The sequence below is a fragment of the Vidua macroura genome, chromosome 20 (assembly GCF_024509145.1).
Source record: "Vidua macroura isolate BioBank_ID:100142 chromosome 20, ASM2450914v1, whole genome shotgun sequence".
In the NCBI taxonomy this organism is placed as follows: domain Eukaryota; kingdom Metazoa; phylum Chordata; class Aves; order Passeriformes; family Viduidae; genus Vidua; species Vidua macroura.
Genome location: NC_071590.1, coordinates 3150942 through 3171856, shown reverse-complemented (window position 1 = coordinate 3171856; position 20915 = coordinate 3150942). Strand labels below are relative to the sequence as shown.

At 46.0% G+C, this 20915-nt stretch overlaps 1 protein-coding gene across 2 annotated transcripts in view; it reads right to left on the bottom strand.

Moving 5' to 3' along the window:
• Window positions 1-5660: 5660 nt before the first annotated feature.
• Window positions 5661-20915, bottom strand: part of CASTOR2 (cytosolic arginine sensor for mTORC1 subunit 2) — a 117372-nt gene continuing 102117 nt past the window's right edge. For both annotated transcript variants that reach the window (XM_053995709.1, XM_053995711.1), the window contains 7 exons: window positions 17069-17262; window positions 16166-16298; window positions 14742-14865; window positions 14069-14179; window positions 12310-12392; window positions 10138-10232; window positions 5661-6183 (listed from right to left, as the gene is read on the bottom strand). In XM_053995709.1, coding sequence (XP_053851684.1) covers window positions 6118-6183; window positions 10138-10232; window positions 12310-12392; window positions 14069-14179; window positions 14742-14865; window positions 16166-16298; window positions 17069-17262 — 806 coding nt within the window. In that variant the 3' untranslated portion in view covers window positions 5661-6117. The remainder of the gene's footprint in view (window positions 6184-10137; window positions 10233-12309; window positions 12393-14068; window positions 14180-14741; window positions 14866-16165; window positions 16299-17068; window positions 17263-20915) is intronic.

The window sequence follows — 20915 nt, the reverse complement described above, 5'->3', positions numbered from 1 at the left end:
ATGATCTGTTTCAGTCAAAAAGGAGAAGGAAAATGCTTTGGTGTTCACAACAACAAGCAGAACTTCGATATCTCCATATGTGCACAACTAAAAATGAACATATTAATTCTTCTGTATCACTCAGCACTCCACCTATCCCTGTTCTTCCCCTACCTTTCCCATGCCTGTCACTAAGAGGGATCTCTGCAGACCCTGCACTGCCACAGTATGGATGTGTGGGACAATGCCAAGTCAGACCTAGATGCCTTCTGGAACAGAGGAGCCCGGGCTGACCCCGTGGCTGCTACAGGTCAGCATGGCCTGAAGCCCTGGCCCTTCTGCAGCCAGGCAGTCACAGCAACATCAGCTCACACCAGGGATGGAGCCCCTTTGTAAGAAAAAGAATTCAAGCTTTGTATAGCAAAGCTGAGAAAAGGCAGAAAACCGCTTCTCAGAGGCAGGCTCTGATCAAGCATATGCAATTCAGCCTTTCATGTCCCAGACAGCTTCCCAGCCTTCACAGGATGTCAGTCACACTACTAAGCCCTCATCTCACAGACACACTGTGAGACTTGTGGGGCAGCTGGTGGGGGAATGTGTCAGGAGCTCATGCCTGAAGGCAGCAAATCCTGCAAATGCAGTGCAATGGCAGAGCTCTGAGCAGAGCTGCTCCCTGCCTTGCCTCTCTCAGGGGTCTACACATTCCTTAAAGCACCAAGAGCACCAGGGAAACAACTGGGTGCTCAGGGAGTACGCTGGAGCCTCAGCAAGCTCCTCTGCCACACACTCCCTTATGCTGCACTGCCTTAGTTCCTCCCAGTGCTGGCAGGACAAAACATGATGCTTCAGAAAAATAAAACCTGATACACTTCTGTTGGATGCTTTGATTGGCTGGAGCCACTAGGAACTCCCAGCAAAACCTAGAAGTCCCCACACCCAAATCTGCATGGCATATCTTAAAAAGTAAATCCCTGCACAGTGTCATGTGCCAGCCCAAAGCAGGACCTGACAAGCAGGACCAACAAGCTTTTCATGAGAGAGGAGGATTGATTGATCTCTGACCAGCAGCCTGTGCCCTGGGAATGGTAACAGAGAACTTGGAGTTTAAAACACATTTCAGAGCAGCAGTATGATGAGTGTGCTTTATAAATAGCATTGTCATTAGGTGAGTCTTAATACTTATGTCACCCACTGCAGGTGCCACTATCTCTATGCTGCAGCAAAACCAGATATTTCCATTAAGGCCTCCCCATGTGAGAGGCTGATACATGCACAGCACTGCAGAAACTCCAAACAATGCACAAACCTGTGCAAAGTTATATTTGGGGGGGGCAGCCTGAAAAATCAGCAGCTTCAAAGTGCCAAAAGATCAGCGGCAAGGCAGCACCCCTCACCCCCCACCCCCTCTTCCCCTTTGGTGAAGTGCAACTGAAATAGGAAAGCAGGATGTTTCCCTACAGGGACCCTAACAGCACTCCTGGTCAGCAGAAATCTCCAGTGGTGAGATGTAAAGACCACCCACTTCCAGTGATTGGGTTCAAGCAGCCTCTTCTGCTTTTAACAGGAAAACACCCTGCAACACTTCCACCTATTCAAAAATAACCCACTGATTTCAGCTCCTCACAGGCCTGAATTCCCCAACAATGCGAATTCCCCAACAAATACCAGAGCCCTGCACTAGCCATGGGCTGCCACTGCAGACAGACCCTCCAGGAAACCTTGCACCTGCCCCCAGGAGACGCTGGGGAAGCCACCAGGAACCAGCTCAGAGGCAATGCTGGTGCCTAGCCCAGGCCACCCCAAAGCCCCAGCTGCAGGAAACCTGGAGGAGCTCCTGCCTTGCCTGGGGGAAGGCAGGCAGTGCTTTGTGCCTGCAGGAGCTGGAAGCCCCACTGGAAACCCCCAGCCAGGGCCTGGGCAGGCACTGTGCAAACAGACCAGCCATACTTACAGGCTGAGGCAATTTAGGGCAGCAACTAAAACATATAGAAAGAAAAAGGAGTGGATTTCCTACAGTCTCTGTTCTTGAGGCACCAAACTGGAGAGGAACAGACTTTTCTGAAGCAGGAAGGGAAATCCAATGCTGCTCCCAGCAAGCAGAGGAGCCCCAGCTTTGCTTCAGGTGGACTCCACTGCTGCTCTTCACTAAACATATGTAGAGAAAAAGCAAGAGTGGAACTAATACTCATACTGCCCATTATTTTAATTAAAAATATATGGTGATTAAATGTGTGTATACATTAAATTGGTGATTAAATGTGTGTATACATAGTGTGTACTCACTACATAGATGCACACACAAGGGTGTGTGCCCAGAGTATACACACATACACTGTGTATGTGTCTGAACTGATACTGCTTGAGTGCCCACACCATGTACAGGATACAACCCTACAGACAAACACAGGTATTTATAGGTGTGCAATAGAGACACACTGTGGATTTCTATGGAGACACTTAAGATGTATATATATGCACACACTTGCTCAGTAGAAAGGAATTTCTAGTCAAAATCTAACTGGGTTGAGGGAGAAAGACAAAACCCTATTTAATAACACAACTTGGAAAGGTCGAGGCTTCTAAGAAAATAAAGGCCTTGGAGAAAGAAAGGCCACGCTCTCCTCCCCTGCCTACCCCTTTCTGCAGGGCTAGAAACACTTTTGCATTTTGCTGTTTGAAGTTTTGTGCAAGGAGAGGAGAGAGGGCACGGGGAGGGGCCTGCAGCATTGAGGCAATCCTCATTAGCAGCAGCCATGGCCAGGTGGAACTGCCCAGAGAGCTGAGCAGGGATGCTGAGGGCAGCACTGGCAGCTGCAGGTGATCCAGGCATGCAGCCCAAGGGTGTCCCACTGAGCCATGTTCCTCCTTTATCCACACAGCATAATGTCAGGGATGCTCAAACGTATTATCACAAGGAAAAAAAGGAAGAGACTCTTCCTTTAAAAAAAGGAAAAGACTCTTCAACTTTTTCCCCAAAGGCTGGGTGCTGAGAGAGTGTGAGCTGTGGAGCAGCTTTAAGAGCCCCCCCTACTTTGGGTTCACTAAGCACTGTGGTGTTACTGGTGTGGTAGTATTGTTATCACTATGAATGTATTTAACGAAGCCCCTACAGAGCCCTTCCTGCAGTGTAGGTCTCACATGCAGCAGTACTGTGCAAGCCTGCATTGATCCTGACTTCAGGCTGGTGCAAGGACAAGGTTCCACCAGTTATGGCCACATTTGAAGTATCTCAGTTCCCACCAGAAAAAATATGAAGGGGATACTAAAGGGAAAGCATCAAGTCGTCTGAAACAGTTTTCTTGGATGTCAGGACAAAAAGATAAAAGGAAATAAAAAGGTGAAGCCAAGGATGGTGGCAGCATCAGAGTCCCTCAATAGCATTATACATTCTGTGAATTTTTCAGGCCTATTTTCCCATGTTGGGACATCAACCTTCCTTTGGAAAGTTTGAAATACCACAGAGCTTTCTACAGATTGCACAAATATAAGGCTGATTCCCTTGGGTTAGATTACAAGAATCAGCCTCTAAAATAGCCTGAGTGCAATGTTAGAAAATTAAACCCCCTTTTTTTTTTTTTTTTTTTTTTTTTCTTTCATTTAAGGCTCAGTAAAGTTGTTGCTTGTTTCAAGTTAATTCCTTCCTATCCATGTTGAAGTCCTTTGGAAACAGCACTGGCACATGCACAGCAACACTCAGTACTCTCTGATGCCAAAACTGGCATTTCCCAAAGGCTGACAAAACCCCAGAGCAGAAGGAAGACCTGTCCTGATGACTCTGGCATGGTGGCACCATCCATGCACGCAGCAAAAACTCAGGCTCAACTCAGCTGACCAGAAACCTTGGTTGGCAACTCAGCAGCTGGACAGCAACTCAACATCCCCCTCCTCCAAACCAGGCTGCCAATCTGCCATCCCCAGGAGTAACCCCCTGACAATACCTGGGGTGAAAAGCTACCACTGGCCTTGCTGCCCACTGCAGCCCAGCTCAGTGCCCACAGCACTAGGCAGAGCCACAGCAAACATCTCCAGATGCTTTCAGCTCTGCACTCTGCAGCCTGTGCCTGTGTCCTTGTGCCAGGAGACCAAAGTGTCTTTCCAAACAAACATCCAGAGATGCACAGTGCCACATTGAGAATAAACATTCAGTCCAGAAATCTGGAGTGAATATAAACATATCATGGGACAATTCTAAAAACCCATGCAAAGGAACAGCAGAACATCCTGTTTGGTAAAGCACTGAACATATGCCTCAGTGTTCCTCAACAGAGATGCTTTAGCTCCAGTAGGGCCAAGCAAGGAAAGTCCATGCTTTTTCCCATGGATGCTCTAACTCCTTGTCTAGATGCCACAAAACATCCCATTGGTGAAAAATCAGATTTGAAACTCAGTTTGAATCCAGCAGCATCAGAAACCATAACTGCTTGGCCCAACAGTACTATTCAGAATTAATCAACTAGCTGTGTCTGTGTGTGTGTTTGCTTGTCCTACACACCAGTAAAAACCATGCCCATGGCATGATCCCAGGTGTTTGTTTACTGCCTCCAGATTAGTGCAAAACCCTAGCTCACAGCTGTATGTGGCACAGCCTCAGGAAAATCCTGCCAGAGGCTGTTTCTGAAGCATGGCTGGAAAGCCCTCAGGAAAATGGCAAGATCTGCAAATTCATGTCAAGCCTGAAGTGGAAGAAGTTAAGAAATGCAAGATAAGCTGGGGCTGGTAATCACCAAAGCAAGGTTCTCTGCGGGCAGCTTCTCCTCTCACCAGCCCTTGTTGCATGCTCACACGTGGGGCACACTGCTTGCACCCACACCTTGGCTAACACTTCTCTCCAGCACTGGTCTCTGCTGTCCTCCACAGTGCTGGCAGTGGCCACGGGCACAGCCTGGACACAGGTGCCACTATGGGCCTTGATGCCAGGTCAGCTGTGGTACAAGCCAGAAGAAAACACACTACTGCTCCCCCATGGGAAAAGCCCCATCGTCTTCCTGTGACAGGACCACATGCTAGCAGGTTTGAGGCATTTTCAGCAGCATTCTACCTTCCCCAGTCAGCAGCAATTTCCACCTGTGTGATGAAAAACTGCAGGAGGGTCCCCACAAGACTCAGGCACCCTCCTGGCCCTGGCAGTGGCAACCTGCTGTGGCTCTTGGCCAAGGTGGCCTGGGATGTGCAAGAGCAGTAGCCCAGGGACCCTGGGTAATCCTTTATTTCCCCATGTGTGCACACTGCATGGGAAAAAGCCTGAGGGGACAGGAGAAAAGAGGCCTTCCTCCTCTTGCTGGCCCTGGGGAACAAAGGCTGGGGGAAAGCTCTGATGTGGGATAAGGGGACAACAGCTGTCCTGGAGCAGGATATATGGCAGGAGAATCCTTGGAGCAGTGAGAGAGTGACTGGAAAAAACTGACAAAACTGGCCAAGTTTCAATGCAGACACAAGTCTGGGTGACACCACCTGCCAGGAGCTGGCCAGAGCTGAGCTCCCCCTGCCCAGGATTTCTCAGAGCAGCCAGGCTTTGACTGTAGGGAGAAAGAAAAAGGGGAAATGTCAAACAACTGGATATTTTCCTCTTTTCCAACACCAAACTGTTCTGTCAGGAGAAACAGAACCCTTTGCATCCTATCTCAACACAGGCAATGATGGACAGTCATCAAGCAGTCTGATGCAAGGAGACAAGGCAGAACTATGAGACGTCTTTTCCGTTTAATTCCATATTTCACTTTGTTTCTGGTTTTCAGGGCTCTCTGAGCCAGCAGCCTGTGCCCAGGGCCATCCGTGCTGGGTGTCCCTGGGCGTCCCTGGGTGTCCCCAGGCAGCTCCTTCCACACTGAACACAGCCAGACTTCACTTCACCTTGGAGCTGAACATCAGGAAACCATACAAACTCCCTTTCCTCCTGCCCCTCATTCATAAATTTAATAAAATAACAATAATAATAATAATAATAATAATAACAATAATAATAATAATTAAAACAAAGGCTTATTGGAGCTGTTTCTGCTCAACTTTCCACAGTCTCTTTTCATGTCACTCTCTGTAATCAGATTTTTCAAGAAATACTGTGAGAAAAAAAGAATAATAATAATAATTATTATTATTATTAGAATAATAAAAAGCATCTGGAACCAGCTCAGAAGATTTCTAATGCTTTTCAGCTTGACTGACTTGGAGTGCATTGACCACACCATTTATATTTTCTTCAGGTACCTGCAAGAAAACAAAAAGAAAGGTCATGTTCCAGCAAAAGGGGTGACAAGAGAAAGAGAGGCAGGAGACACAGCCAGACCAGTCCCAGGGAGGCAGACACTTTGCTGTTTTTTGCTTACACCTGAAGTTTACTGGGAAAGGGCTCCAGGTACAAGGACACCCCTGTTCACCCGTGGGACCCCCAGAGCAAACACTGTAAGTGGAATGCAGAGGGTTTGCTGTTGTATGGTGGATGCTGGTGGGAAGCCAATTATTTTGGGGTTTCTCCTTCTCTCTGCTCTTCCTGTCCCCTCCTCTCCCTTCCTTTTGCTGGTGAAGCACTTGCATGCCAGGAGCTCACTCGAGGTGCCTGTGCTGATGGATTTATGTGGCTGCCTAAGGGCTCCATGAGGCTCTGGGAGCACCCTGCAGGTTTGGGACCTCTAAGTGTGGATGGGAGGGCCATGGTGGGTGACAGGAGAGCACACCCATCAAAAGAGGAAGAGAGCTACCAGTTTGTTTGTGGTGCTTTCTCATCCAGCCTTGTGAGGAGGTTTAATCATAGAAGTCTGTGTTATTCATGGTGTTTTTTCATGCTTACTGCAAGAAAAACCTCTTGTAACAGAAGATGCAAAAAATCTCAGAGTGACTGTCACTGGCAGAAAAGAACATCAAAAGTAAAGTTACATCTGGCAGAAAAAGCGTGTCTGAACTCTACATAAACTCCAAGACACTGGCACATCTTGAAAAATGGAAAGAGGACTGAGGGAAAAATAAATTATCTGTAAGTTGCTGCAAGAAGCCAATATAATTCATATCAAGTAAACTGAAGAAGGAACTGTCTCTTCTACAAGGTATTTAAGGCCAAGAGTACAATACCTGAATTCACTGGACACTCTCAAGAGCTCAGACAGTGGAAATACAACTGGTTGTGTCTTTCTGTGAGGCTTTTAACAAAACTAAGGAAAAAGCCCATGAGAAATAACAAGAAAAATGTTCCATTTTCCAATAGGAAAATGAAATAACCACAGTCAACTCTGATGGTGTGTGAACAAAAGTCATTTGGAAAGGAAGAAAATAATCTTAAAACAAGCATATAGCAAAGACTTCTGCTTTAGAAGGAAAACCCCAGGACACCTCCACCACAGGGAACAGGACTTTGAGACAGGACTGTCCACTGCCACCCCTTCATAATTTTTCCCAGTACACTGAACACTGCAGTGCAAGAAGCTGTTTGACTCTTTTCCTCTACATAAGATAATGATAAAAGACATAATTGTCAATTTTTTTAACCACACCTCTAGACAGCCCCAGTGATGCTCAGGGGGTCTCTGCTTCCTCAGCACTGGACAGAAGCAGGAGGAAGCAGCACTGGCCAGCTCTGGCCAGCTGGCTTTGACCTGCACAGACATCTCCTCCATGAAACACAGTGCTCCTTCATTCCCTGCAAAATGCCTGACCCCCTTAACAGCACAGAAATTCTATCAATCACCCCACAAATGTTTTGGCAGGGTTTTCTCCGGGACAGACGTGCAAACAGTTTTGATTTGTAGGACCCATCCTAGTTTGCCACCAGTGGAGGAGTCTTCCCCTCCCTGCCCCTTGGAGATGAGCCCTGTCCCAAGGCAGCTGCTGCACTGTGCTCACTTCTCAGGTAGTGTGCAGATCAAAGCACTGACCATAAAGGAAGAAGCAAAGCTCCAAATTACATCCCAGACACAGCTCCAGCCTCTTCAGAAGCAAAATGTTGGTGAAAGAGAGCAAGACACCAGTGAACATGAGGCAGAGTACCTGGAAAGGCAACTCTTCTTCCTTGCTCTCTCTAGAGGGAGCTGGTAACCAAGACTCTCTCCAGCCTGACCCTGCATCACCCAGGGACATGCCAGACACCTGGAGGTTCCCATCTCAACATTGTCTCCCAAAGGGATTTCATCTCAAGCACAAGTCCTGATTACCAGGGCAAACATCTACAGCTACAGCATGGCAGGAAGACCTGAGTATTACACCCAGGTCAAATAAAAATTAAATAACAAAAACCACCTTAAGATGCACAGGAGAAAAAAAAAGATCCTATCAAAGGGAACAAAACATTTTTACACAGTACTCGAAATTGTTGACAGCAGGTACTGAACTACCTTAATTAAAGAAAGGGAGAATTTAGAGGAAGGGTTCAACATACACTTAGTCCTTGAGAAATGTCACTAGAAGTCAAGGTATCTGGGTAGCAAAGTTAGGGAAAACATGACAAAATCTAGGTCAGGGTCTTGGCCAACAAAACCACCCTAGAGCCAACAAGCATCCAGCCCAGCCAGCACACCCAGAGCAAAGTCAGGCAAAAAAGGCACTTTCCAAAGGATGGAAGGGTTTGACAACTAGAACAGCACTGTCCAGGTGAAAAGGCTTTTAAAACCATACATAAAGAAAACAGTAAGCAGCAAAGAAAAACACTGAAACACTGCTTGGAGTAAGGAAGACCTGCAGACCTGCATGGCCCCCCTAATACCCTGCCAGCTGCTGTGAGCAGGATCTGTGGGGCCTGGAGGCAGCTCTGACAAGGTGGAGCTGCCTGCAGAGCAATTGTGTGGTGTAAGTTTTCAGCTACATATCTATTTTAGCTGATGGGGCTGAGCTCTCCAGATATGGCTTGACATGCAGAAGCACTCTGCACCTTGTGCTCTGCACAAAAAGTGCACACCTGGGGCCACACAATGGGCAGAAATGGGAGGCAAAGCTAACAGTATTGATTTTTAAATGGTGTTTTATTAGCTTATCTTATCAGCACAGTTAATATTAAAAAATATAAGACAAACATATATAACACTCTGACCTTTGCTATCTGAAATAATATTTACTTTTACTCTTTACACACGTGACCTATCAGCTGTGAATGGTTCACACCAACTGTGAAAAAACAAAGTAATTATAAAACCCCCAAACCTGCTTTGATCTCACTAGAGCTTTTACAGGTCAAAGGTGGGACTTGAATAGTGAATTTGCAAGTGATGGAAAGAGAAGAATAATGCAATAAAGGGCACATTTAAGAAAAAGAAAAAAAAAAAAACCAGACAACAAACAACTGAATAATGTAAAGCAGCTGATTCCCTCCTCCAGGATCAGGGAAACGGGTTCCAAGACAAATGCCATACCATCTGTGGCTACAGGCATTGCATTTTCCTTTTCTAGGGAAATCCCTCATTTTTGAGGGTGTCTTCTTTGCAAAGGGAGAGCAGAGGTAGGCCTAGATAGTAAAATATCCATCAGTATAAAAAAAAAAAAAAAGAACTCTCCAAGGATGGCAAGACTCTTGTGTTGATGACTGTGCTGCAACTGCTTATGGGCACTCATGAGAACAAACATGGGAACAACCTTATCTCCTTCAAAATCACCTTTTCCTGCTGTGCTGGCAATTATTGCTTGTTTATCAAAAACCAGGAAGATGCAGGGACAGCAAAGCTAATAGATGGGTCTCAGAAAGCAAAGGTTTGGACAATGCAGACACCAAGAGATGAAGGCAGGGGTCTGCTACTGGTAGACTGTCCAAAAAGTTCCCAACACACAAAGGAACCTATGATGACCCACCCTTAAGGGGAAGGAAGAACCTGAGGAAGCACCTTCCCCTTAAGGGTGGCTTGTCACAGCACTGTCCTGAGAGTCTGGAGCCTGTTTTTGGAAGCAAATGGAAGGGTTTGTGGCTGTTTCTAATAGAAGATACAGATGCAGTGGAAGAAGGTTGTGAAGTTTTCATCACTGCAGTTAAAGACTGAGAACAACACTCACTAAAACAGCTTTGCCTTGGGTAGGGCAGGCTTGGTTCAGGAGCCTCTCACCCAGGGCAGTGACAGCCAGGAGGCTGAAGACAGGAGTTTGCTGGGCTACACTGGAGAAAAGGCACTCCCAACGAGCTATACATTCTCATAATGTTTTCTCCTCAGGAAAAGATCTCCCCTGCTCCAAAGAAGCTGTATTCATACTCACCAAGGCGTGATCAAACTTAAAAGTACTGATGTAGTAGGCTGGGATGTCGGCTGCGGCCAAAGGCTCAGAAATCTGAGCGACAATTCCACATTCATCTGTGGGGAGATAAAAAAACATTGTCTGGAGGGGCTTGCAAAAGTCTCAGGGCTCACCAGCTCCATGCCTACATATGGAGAAGTTTGTCTTCACAAACTCCAATCAGAAGGAATCTCTGTAATAAAATGTATTCTTTCTCACACAATCAAGCTTTTGAGCCACAACAATACATTGCACATTTAGTTTTATTACCTTCTTTTTGCTACAGAGAAATGCACGTTCTCCAAAGGCACAAAACAATTAGAACTGGAATGATTTAGAGGTCCAAAGAAAGGCACTGAACAATGTTCAACAAGAAAGCACAAAGCTCAGCCCCATTTATCCTTAACATCCGTTTTTCTCTGTGATTGAACACTTGGCCCTGCAACTCTGAAAGAGGAGATGCTGACCCATTAGTCAGCATGGACACATGGTTCCTAGGCTGCAGCCCACCACAGCCCCTGAAATAGGATTTCACACCAATTTCACCACAGAATCATCATAGATTGTTAAGGAGTTGAAGTGGACCTTAAAGATCCTCTGATCCCAACCCCCATGCCATGGGAGGGACACCTCCCACTAGAGCAGGCTGCTCAAAGCCTTATCCAACCTAGCTCTGAACCCTGCCAGGGTTGGGACATCCACAGCCTCCCTGGGGTACCTGTGCCAGAGTCTCACCACCCTACAGGGGAGAATTTCTTCCTGATATCTGGCCTGAATTTCCCCTCTTTTGCTTGGTACCTGTTCCCCCTTGTCCTTCACTCCAGTTCCTGATGCAAAGTCCCTCTCTGGCTTCCCTGTAGCCCGTTCAGGCCCCGGAGGTGCTGTGAGGTTTCCACCCAACCTTCTCTTCTCCAGGCTGACCAGCCCCAACTCTCTCAGCCTGTCTCCATAGGGGAGGTGCTCCAGTCCTCCCATCCACTTCATGGCCCCCTCTGGACCTGCTCCAGAGTTCCATGTTCTTATGTTGGGGACAGCAGAACTGTGTGCAGGGCTCCACTGAGCTCTCACAAGAGCACATTAGAAAAGCAGAATCCCCTCCTTCAACCTGCTGACCATGCTTCTTTGGATGCAGCCTGGGATTCAATTTGCCATCTGGGCTATTTACTTGGCCTTCTAGGCTTTAAATGAAATGTAAATGGTTCATCTGTCTTGTTTCTTGCAGATCACTGTTATCAGATGAAACCTGGAGTTTCACTGATTCAAATTCAACATCTGAACTTGATTTTAAATTAACATATTTAAACATCAAATATTTAGGGGCCAGGGCAATGTCCTGATGTGCTATCAATGACAAATCATGCTATTTTTACATATTTTCCTCAAAGATGTCTAAAGAGAAAGAACATAAAAATTTCCTTATTGCCACTATTGGTGGTCTGGTGTAGAAGTTGCAAATAAATACAAAAATTGGCCCAATTTTCAAAAATATTCCTTGAAGCTTGTATTTTGTAACTGGTTCAGAGCCCACAGGAAGGAGCCACTGCATTTCCTGAAGATCAGGCCTTTGTTGCATTACTCAGATCAGACCCTTAAAATTCCAGGGGACATAGAAATAACAAGAACACTCCTGCAGACATGAAGCATTTGCTCTGTGCTACTCAGGACCAATATTCTTTTGAGTAGAAAAAACATGTGCAGGACTGGATGTGAAACACATCTGTGAACAAGACCTCTACTTGGACTGCCATAAATCTATAAAAAGTCCACTAGAATCACAGAATTACCCAAGCACTGCACTGGGGTATGACACTGCTTTCTGACCACTGATTTCAGTAATCTACAATGAATTCCCATGCCACCTTTTAGTCCAGTTTTTCTCTTTAACCAAAACCCCAGCTGTAGCCACCCCCAAAGTCCAGCACAGGAATGCAATGTAGCTGGAACTGTTGAGCATGTAGCACTTCCAGGAGTATATTCAGAAGTCAAACTTAATAGGAGTGAGGCTTCTATTTGAAAATCTCAGCTCACAAAGTCATGTTAAGCTGCTGGCTCTTAAAAAGCATCAGCTCTGATGGATTTTTCCATACTTCTTGAAGGCCCTGAGGTGAGTGCCTGCCTGCCTGCACACCAACTGATCCTCCAAATGTTACTTACCAAAGCCAAGAGGCTGCCCACCAATCCGCACCATCTTCCAGAGCTCACCAGATGCACTTGTAAACAACAAATTATTAGGAAATCTGGAAAAAAAAAAAGGAACACCAAACATAGCTGTCGCCCTGTTCTTTTAAAAGTTCTAAAGTTCTTTAAAAAGTTTTCTATGCCTTCTGATGTTTACATATTTCTACTGGAGTTCTCACACATGTTCATGTAAATAATGATTGTTTTGCATTTTTCTTTGTGGGAGGAAAGAATTGATAGACTGTTGGTTTGACCAATGTGGTTGGAGAAATGGCAATTTCATCCTCCAATCCACTGTCACTTTTGGAACTCTATATATTGCGAGGTCAGGAATAAACTTCCTCTTTTTTCCCCTCTTTTGCATCTAGTGTGAACGTGTGAGTTATTTTGTGTCGTAGTGCGACACATAGCAATTGAAACACAGCAGAGTGTCAGATTCTGCCTGTAGGGAATCTGCTTTGAAGCCAACAATAATGGGGCAGTAGCTTGGGCAAACTGGGAGGACTCAAGGCAGGTGGGGCAGATGCACCTGCCTGATCCTCCAGGTATCCTATGGCAAATCAGCATCTCCTGCTGGAGGTGGGCATAGGTACCCAGAGAGGCAGGGGAAAAAAATTGTAAGCAACAGGCTGTGTCCCAGCTTTACAAATGTTGAAACTGTGAAGGTTTGATTTGAGCTGCACTTGGAAACAGCTAGGTATGGAATATGTTTCCATGCCTGCTCTCAGGAATGTGAACAGTAACCACCAGTTTTGTGTCTGAGCACCATCAGTGCTTTTTTCCATCCCGTCCTGGGACCACTGCAGAGGTCTCTATTTCTTAGCAAGGGGAAGGAGGCCAGAGGCTAAGAGAGTTGCCCAAGGTGAAGCAGGCAGCCTGTGAGAGAGAAGAATTGGCTCCCCAGATTTCCCACACCCCAGGCTGAAGCTCCAGCCCTCTGGCTCCTCTTAAGACAGACAAAGGTTTACTCCAATAAGGTCAGAGAAACTTTCAGGAGAGCAATTTATTACTTTGAAAAACAAATCCCTGAAGCAGGGGATTCACCCCCAAGAACCAAACCCAAACTGCTCTGTATGTCAAAAGCAAATATAAGTACTGCTGAGTACAGCATCCCTCTAGCTTCCAGACCTCAGAGCCTCCCGTGCTGCACAGCTGCAGAAGCACAGACACACACACACAGAGGGTGACTGCTCACAAGCTGGCTCCTTCCTTGCTAGACAAACAATTCATGGGCTCCCACTGCACACTGATGGCTTGGGACATTATCGTCATAAGAAGACTCTGAACCAAGCCCATCCATGTGTAAAAGCAAAGCAGGAGGACAGCATCACTGACATCCCCACTCTGATATTGGCTTTTATCCTTTTCCAATCAAGGAAAACTTCAAACACCTACACCAGGTTTTTCTTTTGGGTTTTGCTCTTACAAGTACAACTAATGAGGAACAGAATAGAAGTGCAAAAATCACTTTGCTCCAGTATTCCTCTTTTGAAAGTGAGCTAACCCTATATCACATTGATTTGTGATTTCACTGAGGACTTGGACAGACCAATCCAAAATTTAGACACTGGAACTAAAATGCCAGATTTTACTCAGAAAAGTGACAAGGTGTACAGGCTCATGACACTCATACAAGACAGTCCAAATAGTTAAAACAAGGAGTCTAAGCTGCTTCCTGCTCCTTTGGGAACAGCCCTTTTTTTGAAGGTCCAGGTTATCTAAGAGCAAAGCTCACCTCTGCTGCGTCTGGACATCCATGACCAGGGAGATGTAACCCTCAATGAGAGAAAAGGAGAAAAAGCGAATGTGTCCCGAGTCTTCGTTGCCCACCACTGAGTCTTTTACTCTGAAGAAACAGAAGAGAACTACATTAACTGTGGCTAGAAGAGCACAAAAAAGGGGTTTTAAAGCAGATATAACCAGTGGAACCAGAAATGTTCTTACATTGACTTAGGGAATTGAAACTGAGTTCTGTTGTATTATACTGATTTGATTTTTTTTTATTTTGCAGGTGGAAAACTATCCAGTCCCCACAACTGACACGCCTCAAGGTCCCCTCACAAGAAGCTGTGGGCCAGGAGCCATGGGCACCAAGGGGCAGCAATCCAGCCAGCTGTACACGCTCTGGCCCTGTGTGGATATGCAACACACTGACCGCATGGCTACTCTCACCCTCACTCTGAAAAAGCTCAGCTTTCCAAAGCCAGCAGATGTCTTTGGGCACCCTCAAACACCTGTTTGGCTTCCACCTGTCAGGACAACCCTCTTGAGCCTATAAAACCTCCCTCAGTGCAGAGCACTGGAGCAGCACACGGCCACAGCAGATCCCTGGCATGCCAGAGGAGCAATCTGTGCCTCCAGACATTGGGCACACCTCTCCTGGAAGCCCATCTCCCTGCAGGACCTACCCATTGGAGTAAAACATGACATCCATGAGGAGTGTAGCAACAGTGGGAAGGGTATCTGGATCCAGGCTGGTGACGCAGAACATATTACTTGGGCTGGAAAGAGGATGAATGACAGGCCTCTGAACTGAAAGAGAAACACACAGACACACACAGCTATGAAGCCACATCTGCAGCAGGCTCCTGTCCCATCAGCTGTGTTATCCATGCCCTGGCAATGGTTACAGAGAAAGCTGACAGTATTTGTAAGGCAGTGCCTCATTGCTGAAGCCCTGCTGGCTCTCAGACAGGGGCCTGTGGATAATTTGCTCCTCTGCTGGTCTCCTAAGGTATAGGGTGGTGTTACCCTGCATACCCTGCCCAGCTCTCTGCTCTGAGGGGCTTTCAGGACATTGGGTGCATCCACATGACATGAGGGGGAAGCTAAAGGAGGGGCCAAGAGAAACTGGAAAGTGGAAAAAAAGGCAGGCTTCCACCATGAAAAGGCAGGGCTATGGAATGCTGTGGTTGCTGGCAGTCCATCCTGTTTTCCCTCATTTCTGGGGACCTATTTTGCCATAATATCTTGAAAAATTAAAAACCAGCTGCCACACAGCAGTTTGTCTAACAGATTGCAGACAGTGGCTGAGAAGCAGCCAGCATTTAGGCATGCAACCTAATAGAACAATACAGAACAACCTAATAGAGCAACACAGCAAACTGTGGACTGGTGCATTATCAACATGTGTCTCACTGTGCCCTTTCTTGATGCTTTTTTTTTAAGACTCATTTTCTTAAACAAGGTGATTGTTAGCTCTTGAGTGATGAAACTGAGTGGCACTTCATAATAACTGATCCCTGCTTTGTCTGGTTATGGGCAAAAAATTACACACATGTCTGTAGGTAAGCATATGTATGTAAGTTTTTCCTTTTCCTGATTGTGCCCTTTGGCTTGATACTTGCTTCTTTAGCCTGCAAACATCCTAAGGTTCTGTACAGCCCTGGGCTCGTTGTGGCCTTGATCCTCACTGGCACTGAAGTGTGAAAGTTGAAAAACAATCTTCTCTGTGCATCACTGCAATACTTAAACAAGCTTTTAGAGAAGCCATTTTCCTTTGGAATGTTGAAGCATGGAAATATGGGCTACAGACAACATTATTTTTGTAACTGCAACGAACTGTACTTTAACCTTCTGTCCTACTAAAGGCATGTCTTCTTTAGAAAAACTAGCATTAGAAGGCCAAAATTCAGCCAAACTTACTAGCACTGCTCAGAAAGTTAAGAACCTACTCAAATCCTTGGTTGTACTTGAAGAGGCTTGTAAGATTATAATCTTACAACAGAATAAATATTCACCCAAATGTTGAAGGAAGCTAGGAGGCAGAACTTCCACCCCATGTGTCAGGGAGACCAAATCCCTGGCAAGCTGAGCCTGTGCTGGTCCTTACCTAGTTTTGGTTTGACAAATCCATTTGTTACCCCAAAGTCATCGGCAGCCACTGTCTCCCCATTCACTACTCTAAGGATGGTGAACTCGGCAGCCAGCGTGTGCATCACGAAGGGCAGGTCTCGCTCACGCACCTGAAGGGGACAACAGGATTATTTGGTGATGGTATTATCTGGATATCTTATTTTATGGTATTATCTGGATATGCACCAGAAATGACAAAACACTGCAGTGTTTTAGTGCACAGCAAAGTGGACACAACTCCTGCTTGAGGCAGTGGATAGTTACCATTTAGGTGTATCTTAAGAGAAGCACACTTGGTGATATCACTGTGAGTATCAGTAGGATTAAGCACCAGACTGCTTTTATGATTGTAAAAAGAATGTGGAGATTTCTAAGTGGGAGATGCTTCACCTCTTTTCCAGCATTCCTGCAACAGCTCAGCACTGCATGTTCTTCAGTCTTGTTTCCTCAGGAAATAAGGCTATGCCTTGTGTGCATGCACACATGTGTGTGTGACACAGAAAGACAGTTTGGCTGTCTATAACCAAAACAACTTTGGAGCCTCTTGGCCATCACCAGCCAACCTGACAGCAGACACTATGTTCCTATAACTTTCAGAAAACCAATGTCTGAGTGATGGTGGGAAGTGCTATCAGTATCTCCATTTCAGGAGAAACTGTTGTGTGGGCTGAGCACTCATTGGACACCAGACAACCCATGACAACAAATGCTTCATCCCAAAGCTCCTGAGATGTCAGAGGGCCTAACTACAAGGAACAGAGCTCTGGGGAAAGCAGACTTCGGTACTTCTGCCACTCCCAGACAACTTGTTCCCAGAATTGCCCAGCTGAACTTTCCTCTGGTGGCAATAACTCTGCCTGGTCCCCTCATGTCCTCTTACCAGGATGAAGTCCGTCTGATAGGTGGAGAGCATAAACACCGAGATGTTTTGGTCAGCTAGGGGTGCTATGACTGACTTGGCAATTTTGGTCACTCCGATGGGCTGGGAGCTGGAGAAACTGCCTCCACCAGACACCACGTTGAGGGCAAGCCATGTTGCATCGGCCACACTCAAGTGTTCCGAGGAAGGAAGCTCTGCAGAGACAGAAGGGGAGGACAGAGGTTTATTTTAGAGGCAGAGAGAGCCAGGTCCACCATGTGCCATTATGTGCTTAGCATGGACCTCAGTGCAAGGAATGAAATGAGCCCCCTTATCCCAACCTCCTGGGCTTCCCATGCTGCTCCACAGGTTCATACTGTGACACTCCTTCATGCACTGATTACATCACTTTCCATGGCAGGATTCACACAGATTATCAAGGACAACACAGGGAACTGCAGGTGATTCAGCAATTCACTTGGATGCCAGTGACCAATTCTGTTGACCTTCCCAAGGGGAAACAACCTGTGGTGGTCATGTGGTTACAGAAGGAGAGTGCCAGTGTGGGTCTAAACAAACTGTTTATTCTACTCCCCTCTACATCATTCCTGACAAACTTTTCATTATAGGTCGCTTGCAGGAGCTGCCCATCCCACACCTGACACCCCAGGCTACAAGCTGGGTGTTAAATTAGATAAAGCAGAAGAAGCAAACCCTTTGAGGCTGGGTAGTGTTTCTTCTTCACACCAATGACTCAGCTGTGATAACTCCCCTTTGGGGAAGCACCAGCACAGTCACACCCATCCTGAAGGGGGAATCTTTGCTAATGGGCCATAATGGGCACCACCAGAATAGGAGCTGGAACTCCCCAAAATATCCTATGACTCACATTATTATATCATTCCACTGTGAAACTCCCCCCTGGGGGAGGTACTGAGCATTCCTGACTGAACCTGAGCCTATATAATCTCAACACTACCACCACCTCCACCACTGGATGGACCCAGAAGAGGAAGAGAACTTCCACAGGACCATGGCTTTTGACTGCAACCGTCATTTGACAAGACTGTGATCGGCACCCTGACCAACAGAGTGTCAGGCTGTACTCTGACTTTGTGCCAGTCTTCTGTGGATCATTGCATTTATTGCAATCTTTCTATTAAATCGTAACTCCAACCTGAAATCTCTCTCAAGATAATTCTATGGGGATTCTCCAGCTGGTTCACTTTCAAAGCAGCACAGTGGTCTTGGACTTAAATCTCTATCATACAATTTCTCCAAACATTTTACTCAAGCTGTTCTGGCCTCTTTTGTTTCCATTTTCCTGCTCTAATCTAAACCCAAATTTTGTACTCCTGGACTGGAGATGGAGGTTGACAGAGCACCCTGAGCACTATCCCTAGTCTTTGAAGATGCAGAGCAGGCCCCCTGTGCATCTGTGGGCTCCTGTCTCCATCTCTAAAGCAGAAGAACCACACAGCTCTGCAAGGGATGGATGATGTTATCACATATACTAGGGATTACAAAGTAAGCACATTCTAAAATAATACCAATTACTTTGGAAATGGAAAATACTAAGAATAATCTCATTCCACTTGCTTCTAATCTTTGTGGTTAAGTAGTTAAAAATCTGCAGCTAAACCATTTAATACAAATTATTAACTGTTTTTAAAAACCCTTAATGTATTAACAGCCCAGAAAACGAGATGCAGATTCTGGAATGAAGACATACACTGCTCTAGGATTCTCTGGATTTTTGATTTTTACTTGGCAAATTATAGAAACAAACAGTTCAGATCCAGACTAACAAATGCATAATCCCAGCTAAATCTACTTGGTGTAAGGAACCTGATCTCAGATGCAGATCCAGCCAGCAAGGACACAGCAGACATGCCAGGGGAGGCCTACACACTCAGCTCAGAGGTGAGATGCAGCCCAGATCTCGGGGCCTGGGTGTCTCTGTGACCCCAAGATTGTAGAAGTTCTTTTCTCCCAGCCCGTGCAGCCAAAGAAGGAGTCTGAATGTGTAGGATCAGCTTCTCAAGGTTGTTTATTTTCCCTTATCTAGAACATTCTTTCTCTGCCCTGCTGAGCTCTGTCCAGTAGCTCGGCCATGGCATTCTGTCTGCCCTCAGGGCAGTGTTTACATTTTATACCAAAAACTCCGTGTGCTGTGTTTACAATAACGTGCCAATATCTGTCATTGATGTTGGACAGTGTGTCTGTGCCTTAAACCAATAGAAAAGTGTCACCAGCACAGCAAGACATGGAGGGCAAGAAGGAGAAGAAGGCCAGGACATGCCCAAATCCCTCCATCTTGACCCCCTGAACCCTTTATTTCAAAACCCTAAAATTCTACTCTTTCACCCTGTGTTAATCCAACTACCACACTACTCAAAAATCCTTGTGGCTTGTAATTCCTCATACAAAGTTGGCAGTTTTTTCCATGGGCTAAAATGGAAGCCACAGGTGTTTTTGATTTTGTGCCAAGGTTTCCGAGCCCCCTGCCAGGGTCTCGAGACAGCCAGGGCAGCCAGAGGGATGTCCTGGACTCTGACATCCAGGAGTCTGAAAGCACAGACCCCTGCATTGCTGCTTTTGCAGTCAGCACTCTGGCACTTTAGGCATGTGCCTGCATGTCTCCATGTCCACACACTCCTGGCTCCTCCATCCTTTCTTTCTCCTTCAACGAGACCTTTGGGAGTTGTTTCTGTACAGCCCCACACACCGTGTAATGAATTCCTAACCTCACCCTCGCTGAATGCTCAGGCATCACTTCCCTGAGACACTGACAGCACTGAAAACCCAAAATGATCTGAATAACAAACACGTTTTGCTCTCTTCAATAACCTCAATTGTGTGTAGCATGAAAACAACCCTGAGCATACACACTGCAAACAGTGGGGACACTGAGGGTTCCGCTTCTGCATTTTGATATTTAGCTTCATAAGCCAATGTTTCTTTTTTAATAATCAGAGCTTACATGGAATGAAAACTAGACACCAGGGAGAGGAGGTAAGTGTGCATTAATCAATAGCATGTTACGTCAGAGAGATCTGTGCAAGGTGCTTGAAGCAAATTATTGCAGCAAAATACCATTTTCTCATCAGCCCTTTGCATCAGAAAAGCCCGTCCAAATCCAAGCTTTCTGCATCACCTGGCATGGAGAAGCTGGAGCTCAAAACAACTGCTGCTGAGCTACATATGTTCCAGGGTCCTGGTCTCACCAGCTGATCCCACCTGCAGTGAGCACATCCCAGGTGTGCCCAAGTCCAGTAATGACTCATTTCTGGCAGCGAGATCACAGCTCACTTCCTGCTCTATACACAGAGTAGATGATATTCCTGCTTTGTACAGGTGATAAGGATTGCAATTCATTAAGTACCAATTTTAACACATTTTGGGCCAGGGATCTGATAGAAGATGCAGTATTTTGTGGTGGACAGAGGCATTATCCCATTTCACTCCAGCAGCAGCTGTGCTGGATGAGCTGCCCCAAGAAGACCTCATCAAGCTCTTTCTCAGGGGGAAGGAAGGCTGATTTGTGCATTGCACTTGTAATTACTCAGAAGTGTTAATAATTTCTGGGTTTATGTGTTTAACAGGCCCTATGAAGTGTGACAAGGGCCATTGCATTTGCTTAAGTAACCTGCTTCTCATGATTCAATTAACTCAAAAAAATATATAGGAAGTGATTGAAATACCAATTTTGGATGCTGTTTCCACTAGGCAGCCAGATAGAAAAGTACAGCCCAAATTTTAATGAAACAAACCTAGGCTGAAGGCTCAACAAATTCATCTAAATAGCATTTAATAAGCCACGTGGGATGGTGCTTTGCCCAGGAAGCTGTTGAATGCTATAAACCCA